Source organism: Salminus brasiliensis, chromosome 9, assembly GCF_030463535.1.
Source record: "Salminus brasiliensis chromosome 9, fSalBra1.hap2, whole genome shotgun sequence".
NCBI lineage: Eukaryota > Metazoa > Chordata > Actinopteri > Characiformes > Bryconidae > Salminus > Salminus brasiliensis.
The window spans coordinates 32,948,358-32,957,919 of NC_132886.1; the positions used below are offsets into that span (position 1 = coordinate 32,948,358).

Genomic DNA, 9,562 nt, shown 5'->3' on the forward strand with positions numbered 1-9,562 from the left:
CAGACCTGCACCAAAGAGATTAATTATAGGTCTGTCTGATACAGTTTTTAAAATGCTTTGCTATGCAGGGGTGTTGGACATGAATTCCGAATTGAAGTTGCCTGTAGCTACAGTATCACTGTTTTATAATCTTAAAGGTGCTATAGATAAAACATGCTAATTTCATGGTGGGCTTGTGAAAAAAAGAACTCTTTGTTTTAGCAATGTACCAAGAACATATTTTTTGTATTTATACCTGAGTCTTAATGAATACATTTGCTGTGTGTATAATTAATACATACTGTGTGTATAAACTCACTCTGGCACAACCAAAAAAAACAACATTTTTTTGTGTGGACTGAAAAAGGGTAACTGAAATACATTTTTGAAAAAGGTTTTCCAGGTTTTCCCACTGTTTATAAGGGCATCATGTCCTTGGCAATAAAATATGCTACAGCATGATCAAATTCTTTTGCTTTAAATCATGCTGTAGCATATGAGGGATTTTACTCAATTCCCTTTGAATATGACTGTGTGACAGTTGGCTAAGCTGAATGAGGAAGTGTCTTTACACAACTAGCTTGGCCCTAAAGCATTAACATAATAATAATAATAATCAAAAAAAGCTTTTTATCCAAAATGTTTATCAAAAAAGTGTAAAATTGTCAGCAGACAAGATGACAGTGTTTCTAAACAACATGAACAATGGAACACAGATCTTAATGATTACATAAACGACTCCCACTGGTATGTACAGCACAGTTAATACATCAAACATAAAATAATCTATAGAATGTACCTCACACAGCACAAGAGGTTTCTCATAAGGTATTGAGAAATCTAATGAGAATCTAATGAGAAATGTACTCAATGTAAAATAGAGCAAAGCCAGATGGCATGAAAGTATGTGGGATTCCATATACCTTCATGCCATATGGCTTTGCTCCCCGATCTAAAAGTTACAAACAAAACATTACAAACAAGATTTCATAGTTAACAAGCTGCAGGGTTCTCTTTATGTTTAGAGATAGATATAGGGATGTTTCCAAGGGTGCAGAATTAATATATGTCCCCACCAATGTTCAATGACTACTAAAGTCCCTAGTAATAATTTTGAGCAAAAATTTAAAATACAACAGTCTGTCAATATCTGTGTCCCACCTCCCTAAGCCAGAGGCTGTGACTCTAAAAAGCGTTGACAACTAGGTGAGTATATAGGCTGAGAGACACAAAACATCTTTATGAGTGTGTTGGCTGCCACATATATAAATAAAGGTTCTAGATGACACGCGTTAATGACATGAATTGCATTAAGGAGACATAAGAAGATATCTAGCAGAAAAATAAAAAGAGAAAGAAGTAAAAGAAATGGAGAGGAAAAAGAAATGATGCTATGCCCTAATAGTTGGTATTTCCCCTTTTGTATACCCTTTTGGTATTTTCCTGAAACCGCCTATCAGTCCCTCGACATCGATTGGGAGAAGGTTTTCCCACTTCCCCATGCAACGTCTGCTGTGTGACGTTTGGACAATGTTGCTTCAGTTTTTAGACAGACGTTTTCATTTTCTGTTTCTCACAGGTAGTGTGAGGTAGTCAGGTAGTGTAATCGCAACAAATTGCGGATTTAAAAAGTAATAAAAAAAACACCACAAATAAACACAGCAACATAAGGGCATTGTCCTGCGTTTTTTCTTTTTGTTTTTTTGTGTGGTTTCGTGTTTTTTATTTTTCTTGCGCAAATTGTGATCCTGACACTTAATGCAGCTAATGAAATGGCATTTAGGCGTTTAAAAAAACATATTTCAAGTGGCAATTAAAATTGTTTCTTTAGATTAACCATGTATAACAAACGTAATCCACCAGGGGGCGTCACAAGCCTTCTGGTCCTCAGTTAGAATGGCAAGGGTCATTTTCAAACTGTGATTTCAAATTGAAAGACTTTTGCAAGTCTTGTTTGTTTGTTTGTTTGTTTTTTTAAACAAAAAATTACAAATAATGTCTCGTAAAAAAATCAACATTTTAAAACTACATCGCGGGCTTTAATCAATCCACCAACGGGTTTGCTGCTACGAATAAAAAAACTGTATAGATTAAGGAAACCATAAATTCTACGTCAAAGGCGCGTCCGAGTAGTCCAGCAATAGCCGACCATTGATAGTCATCGGGCTCCTTTGAGGACGCTGTGATTGAATCATGTGATTTTGACTTTCTCCAGACCAATCACCTCTCATCTTTCCATAGTTGCTCCTCCCATTTAATCGTCTTTTCCTATTGCGTCATGGGTACCTTATAAACTAGTGCAACTCTGTCTCGACATGTTTTATCAGCGCTACACGCAAGAGGACTGTGCGTTAGGGATTTGACTCTTAAGGACATCGACATCGACATCGACTCCGACTCAAGACGGAGCTAAAGAACTATTTTACGTCTAGGATCAATCTTAATGAATGGACGCGACCAGTTTTACCTCGGCACAGCGTCGTTCGTGTCAAATGATGAATCCGGATTTGTTCAGAGCGTCTCCGGACCGCTCCCAGGCAGCCCTGTCGTCTAAACCAAACCGGAGTTCTGCTAACAAATGCGAGCAGACGAAGACTGAGCTGGCGCAGGTTGTGGTCGACCCGAAAAGTGGAAAATCTTACACCAAGGGAAAGCTTTTGGGGAAGGTACTTGATGTTTCTTAACCTTAAAATGTCTATCTCAGACTCGTTAATGGTATGCTGTTAAAGAGACTAACCACAGACTAATGTTTCTCGGGTTATTTTATTTTTGAATGTTCGATTTCACTGTGCATCTGTGCGGCATAGCAGATACACGACGAGAGGGTCTACTATTTAGTCTCCCTCTTCAAAAATCTGCCAGCTCACAATGTTGCCTATGTTATTAACTTGCAATCTGCCCCTTCTGTTAACCAGAAGTGTAACGGCGACATTGTGTAAAAAAACGCTCTTCGCTCGATCTTTGTTATTTTTGTATTAGACGGAGATTTTTTTTTTCTTCACGGCCATAACGCTGCATTCCTCGTCGGTGCAGCTGCTGCTGCAGCTTCATCACTGACGTCATTATTTACCGATATAGTCTGTTAATAAGCCTTAGGTTGTCTATCCTTTTGAGCAATATTAGGTTGTGCAATGTGAAAATGCAGCGTCATGATCCAGGTTTTTAGGTGGGGTTGTGGTGGAGGAAAGACGAAGACGTCATTGTCCCGTTTATGTGTTGGAACATACACAAGCAGTTGCCGTGTACATATGTGTTAAGGCAAGTACTGTTATTTTACTCAGAGCAATTTGTTTTGTTTTTAGGGTGGATTCGCACGTTGCTATGAAATGACCGACCTTTCAAACAACAAGATGTATGCTGTGAAGGTTATACCACAAAGCAGAGTGTCAAAGCCACATCAGAGAGAAAAGGCAAGGGAAAAACATGCAACACTGCCTACTCCGCATTAACGTTCATTAGTCATTCTTTTCCATTTTAATCTTGGCATGATTAAACTAAATATACTAAATATATCAGTTTCATATAAATAATTTCAGACTTCAGGTTTTAATTTTGATGTTTGTGTACATAGATAACTAATGAGATAGAACTTCACAAGAGCCTCCAGCACAAGCATGTGGTGAAGTTTTCCCATCATTTTGAGGACCAAGACAACATCTATATCTTTCTAGAGCTCTGCAGCAGGAAGGTGAGCTGCTTTCATGGGAGCTAAACAGTTAAACAGCCAATCGTTTTGGCAGTAAGAGTAGGTATTGTTGGTGTGAAAGTGGGTTTTGAGCTTGACTATTTGCATTTATCATAGTCTTTGGCACATATTTGGAAAGCCCGGCACACCCTGACTGATCCTGAAGTGCGGTACTACCTCAGACAAATCATATCTGGCCTCAAATACCTCCACAACAAAGGCATCCTCCACAGAGACCTTAAACTCGGTATTGCATTTTCTTTTGTAGCTGAACTTGCAGTTTTAAAATTGAATTATTGTTATTGAAGTATGGTTCTGTTTTGAATGGGTTTGACTGCTGAAGTTGACTGCTGGCCTTTTTTTGGCAGGTAATTTCTTTGTAAATGAGAATATGGAATTGAGATTAGGAGACTTTGGACTAGCTGCAAAGTTGGAAACTGTTGAGCAACGAAAGAAGTATGTTCCATTTCAATCTCTGTGCAAATATGTTTTGGGGTTTTTTTTGTTTGTTTTTTTTTTTAAATCAGTGTGGTGACATTTTGAAGAACTAATTCATTTTGCTCAACAGAACCATTTGTGGAACACCAAACTACCTGGCACCAGAAGTTTTGAACCGGCAAGGCCATGGGACTGAGTCAGATGTTTGGTCACTGGGTTGTGTAATGTAAGCATATTACATTTTCTGCACTGTTTTAGTAATCAAGAGAAATGGGCTTAAAAAAAATGGGCTTTGAAAAGAGTGATTTGACAGATCTTCACATGTATTCTATCTGTTTCACTGAATTGTTCAGGTACACACTCTTGTGTGGGAACCCACCGTTTGAAACCTTAGACTTGAAAGAGACTTACAAGTGTATCAAGGAAGTGAGATACAGTCTCCCACCTTCACTTTCACCAGCAGCACAGAAGTTAATCTCTGCAATTCTGCAGAAAAACCCCAGTGACCGCCTTACTCTAGACCAAATTCTGGTCCATGAGTACTTCAGCAAGGTTTGTAGACCGCTGCAATGCTTACTGTAATATAGGTTTCTTTGTGACTGTTGCTTATTTCCCATTGCTGCTGGATGTGTTTGATGTCTGTGGTAGTTTATTCTCATTTCCTTGAATACTCTTTTTCTTTTCAGGGCTTCACACCAGACAAACTTCCCCCAAGCTCCTGTGTGATGGTGCCTGAACTCAGCCCCCCCAGTCCTGCCAAGAAGTTCTTCACCAAAATGGCCAAGAGCCTGTTTGGCAAAAAGAAATCAAAAGGTTTTTAACCTTCAGTTTAACGTCTCCGTGGATTATTTTTCTTGGTTTCCCTATTTTTTTTTTTTTTTTTTTTTAACCTTTTGTCTTGTGGACTTGCAGTAGAGAAGAGCCCTAGCGAAGACAAGGAAGACATTTCAAAGCTTGTATCTGGCATGGTAAAGCACTCAATCAGTCGGCAGATCAGCTACAAGACAGTGGGTATGAATGAGGTATGCATGGAAAAGTGGTTATCAAGTGCATATCCAATAATATACTTTTTAATAATTAACTAATTGAGTGATGTTGTGGTGCTATCTTATGTTGAATTTCTGCTTCTAGGCTAATTCGGAGTCTGATTGTTTTTAAAGGGTGTAATGCATAGTCTAAGAGCACTGTGCTTGTTTTATTTGTGAGCTGTTGTATCTCTAAATATTATTATATAATCTACTAAAAAGGGGAAATTTAACACCAACCGTCTGCACCTGTGCCAAAGCTTCATTTAGACCCAAACTACTAAAATAAATGTATACACTATTTTTTTTTTTTAAGTTTTATTTTTATTTATTAAAGTATTTTGCATCTTGTTTTCAATACAGGCTACCTCTCCTGTGGGTCAGCTGGCCAGCTCTGGACCTCTGGACACACCAGGTGAAGAAGAATCCAGGAAATCGGCTCCCTGCTCTTTCAAAGGCACAGTGGCCAGCAGCACTGAGGGTATGGGAACGCACGGGTTAATTTTTGTAGACTATAGTAGCAACAATGACTTGGCATATGTATATGCTCGATGTATTTTGAGGCTTGTAGAGCGCTAATACGAAAATATTTTTTTCTCCAACAATAACCCTTTTTGCTTCTTTTGGTGTAAAAAAAGTTAAAGTGCTAAATTCATATGATTGCTTGCTGTCTGTTGGTGCCATTGTTAATTAGATTGTCATGTTGCTTCATAGCATGTGAAGACATCCTGACCCCAGCAGCTGTGGCCGAGGCGGTCAAGAAGGTTCTTAACAGTTGCTTGTCTTCCATGCCAGCAGGTCTGATTGAAACTTGCTTACTGATTTAAGCATATATGAATGTTTCATGCTTTGAAATATGTAACGTAATACATAAAATGCAATATTGCAGTATCTTCAGCATCAAGAAACCCGCCATGTCTTGATAAACCTAAACCTTTCGTGTGGGTGACCAAGTGGGTGGACTACTCCAACAAATACGGTTTTGGATATCAACTTTCCAATCAGAATGTCGGTGTCCTCTTCAATGAAGGCACTCACCTGAGTCTGTGTGACCAGCGCAGGTAGTGGCTTTTGTCTTGTAAACTTCAGTTAGCAAAGCTTTGAACTTAATTGAACCCCACATACTTAAGGGGTGCTTTATTAATTTATCAGCTTCTAAATTAATTAGGGCAGACAGATCAGACTCCATATCAACATAACATTATTCTTAATCCTCCCCCACAACAGGACCGTGCATTACTGTTTGACCAACAATAAACACTTCACCTTTCAAGTTGATTCATTACCCGAACCACTTCAGAGGCAAAAACACATAGTGGAGCTCATGGCCAAATACATGGAGCAGAATCTTATGGAGGTAAAACTTTTTCTATTCTCAGTGCAGCAAAGAAGGTTTGAAGTCATGATTTATGCTGTATAAGTGAATTCACAAGCTTTCAAATGGAGCTGAGAATTGTGTGTACCTCTTTCTTTAGGGTGGAGATCTGGGCTGTGAGGAGCAGTTGCCTCTTACCATGTGTCCTCTTCTCCTGCAGTGGATAAAAACTGAACATGCTTTAGTCATGCTCTTCAACAATGGTTCAATACAGGTAAGTTTTTCTGTCTATCTAATATGAATTGTGATATCAGTGTGTAGTAATGTATGCGCACCCCTGGTTACATCCCCTAATATATGTAATAAATGTGGGGCAGTGGTGGTTGAGCGGTTCAAGCTCTGGAACTTTGACAGGATTGTGGGTTTGATACTCTGGCTTGGCAAGCTGCCACTGATGGCCTTGAGCAAGACCCTTTACCTATTTCAATATTGTCTTGCAGTAACAGTAAGTGATTCTAGGATTCCTAGATATGGATGAAGCCTAGTCTTCCCTTAAACCATGCTGTAACTAGTCTACATATGGGGTCTGGGAATATAGTACTTTTATCAAATGCTTAAGAATCCCTTTTGCTTGTCTGACTGTTATTTGCTTTCTGTAGGTGAACTTTTATGCTGACCACACAAAGGTCATCTTGTGCAAGTTGTCAGACTCCTACCTTCTGACATACATTAGCCGGGAGCGCATGTCCAATTCCTATCTTCTGAATGTGCTCAGTGAACATGGCTGCTCATCAGAGCTGCGCCATCGGCTCCATTATGTTGTGCAGTTGCTGCAGCACTATGCGAGCGTGTGACCAAATCCCCAAAGCTTGGGCCTTGTGCCATCACCACTTGCTGCTAAAAAAAAAAAAAAAGAAAAGGGGGGGAAAAAAAGACTTCCTCGCCATGAAGTCGCCTCATCCTAGGTCATACCCTGGACTCCTTGGACAATGGTGCAATGTTTTGAATTTCCTTTCTCCTTAAATACTTGACCCAACACCTACACTACCAGCTTGACTTTGTGTTGTACAACAAAGCACTGAGCCTGTTCGTTTCAGCTGAACTGGTGTGAGGGGCATAACTAACATTCTATTATATTTTCTCCCTGTTTACTTTCCAAAGTGGTACACACCAGACATGGACAGCTTTATTTATTTATTTTTTTATAAGGAGACATTTTAAAGCTGGCAGAGGTGGGTGGCTGAAGTGTTGGGAAGCATAAAGTGCCTTTCTGAGGGACTTTTGTCCAAGTTGTGCAATAATGGCCCCTCTGAACCTCAAGCTCAAATCAGAAAAGGCTAGTGTGGACATTGCAGATATTGTAATGGGGTGGGATGGTGGAAGGAGCACTACACACACACTTGGTATAAGCTTTTGCCTGATAAATGGTATTCTACTTCTGTAATATCTATATCAGAAGAAAATATGTATTTCATTTGTGCCTCCAACTGTTTACTTCATGCCTTCCACCATATGATGTATTCCTTAATACTGTGATCCTGACTGTAAAAAGTTAATATACATGTTTATCGTATAATTTGTTAAGCTGTTATCTTTTCAGACAATTATTTTTGTGGCACATGTTCTGTCTATTTATTTATTTATTTATTTTTTGTTTCTTTTTATTTATTAAATTAAACACATGTTAACACTGGGTAGTGTTCCATATTACTTTTTTATGTATCTGGGGAGGGAAAATAAAGTTTCTTGAAGTGCATATGGTTTTTTTTTTTTTGTTTTTGTTTGTTTATTGGTGTGTGTGGACAAATGTAAAGTTTTTTTTTTTTTGGTTTAAGTTTTTAAAGCTTAGCATAAGCCTTAAATCACAGGATCAAGTTGCTTTTGAAAGACCCATATAATATGGGCTGTAGCACTGTCCTGTGCGGGTCTGGTCTGGTATGGGTTCTACAGGTGCATTTCCCACTGGCTAGTCTGATCTAGTAGCAGTTGGGAGACTCCTCCTTGGATCTAAAGGTGCTTGAGAAAATGGATTTAGCTTTGTGGCTGTCAACATTTCCCCTCTGGTTCAGAACTGCACAAAGCAGACAGAATGGGCATTGTGAATGGTCTTGCAAGATGCTTTACACAAATAGAAGGCGTTTAAAAACAATCTTACATTTCTACTTTAATTGTATGTTTTTTGGAAGGAGATTTTGTTGCACCTAATATTTATTCCACTTCTCTACTGGTCTATTTTACATGTTCATGTAGTAGAGTAGATATTGAATGCAGCATATGTCTCTAAAATCCCAATATATTAATTTGCATCTGCGCTTCCTTTACCCTCATGAGGCTTGCTCTAAATTGCTGAGCCATGACCCAATTAGTGAGTCTTTGGTCTATTATGCTTTTATACTCAATGTATACCCTCATTATTTGCTTCTGAACGGAAGTGCTAAAAGAAAAAAAAAAAGTATAAAGGGCAGTGTAAAAGTATTTATATACATTGTTAATGTTAACATTTGTTGTGTTGTGTCATTGTCCCATTACTGTCCGTGTGCAATGTGATCCTTTCAGCAGGTGGGGACATGCTACAAGTGTCTGTAGACTGAAAGCATTGTGCATTATTCAAAATCTGTCCTAAAGCGGGCTTTTGTTGAGTTACAGATTAATCAACACCTGTAAGGCTCTGTTCTAGTTCATCCCAAACTGGAACTAAGGGTACCTTGGCCAACCCCTGAAAAACAACTCCATAGCAATATCCGTTCTCCACCAATCTTAACAGTTGACACAATTGAGTCAGACAGGTAATGTTGTCCTGGCATTTTTCAAACCCAGACTCGTATAGAGAATTGTGATTCCAGTGGAAGAGTGCTTTACACCAGTCTTGGTGTTTATTGAGTCAGCAGAGCGTTGGCAACTTTTATGCTCTTTTATGTGCTTTGAGGCTCTCGGCGACCCCATTCTGGAGCCTTGCTGGCAAAGTCTGCCACTTCATGGTTGAGTTGTTGTGATAACTAAACACTTCCACTTTTCAAAAAGACCACTCAGTTGATTGTGGAACATCTAGGATGCAATTGCACTTGCAAAGGTGTGGTCTTTTTACCATGTTCAATTGAGCTCTTTAGAACAACCCACAAA

At 39.0% G+C, this 9,562-nt stretch overlaps 1 protein-coding gene across 1 annotated transcript; it reads left to right on the top strand.

Moving 5' to 3' along the window:
- Window positions 1-2,295: 2,295 nt before the first annotated feature.
- Window positions 2,296-8,198, top strand: plk3 (polo-like kinase 3 (Drosophila)). The gene is made up of 15 exons (XM_072688253.1): window positions 2,296-2,645; window positions 3,282-3,389; window positions 3,551-3,667; window positions 3,782-3,911; window positions 4,033-4,120; window positions 4,233-4,328; window positions 4,456-4,654; window positions 4,789-4,915; window positions 5,015-5,124; window positions 5,491-5,608; window positions 5,842-5,925; window positions 6,017-6,188; window positions 6,355-6,484; window positions 6,603-6,716; window positions 7,102-8,198. Exons 1-15 carry the CDS (start codon window positions 2,427-2,429, stop codon window positions 7,294-7,296), a joined length of 2,007 nt encoding a protein of 668 aa, XP_072544354.1. The 5' UTR covers window positions 2,296-2,426; the 3' UTR covers window positions 7,297-8,198.
- The last annotated feature ends 1,364 nt before the right edge of the window (window positions 8,199-9,562 follow it).

Excerpts from the sequence above, each read along its gene's own strand:
- plk3 (XM_072688253.1), top strand. The coding sequence starts at position 2,427 with ATGGACGCGACCAGTTTTACCTCGGCACAGCGTCGTTCGTGTCAAATG. Across the intron at positions 4,121-4,232 it reads ACTGTTGAGCAACGAAAGAA|AACCATTTGTGGAACACCAA; the intron begins GTATGTTCCATT and ends TTTGCTCAACAG. Across the intron at positions 6,189-6,354 it reads AGTCTGTGTGACCAGCGCAG|GACCGTGCATTACTGTTTGA; the intron begins GTAGTGGCTTTT and ends CCCCCACAACAG.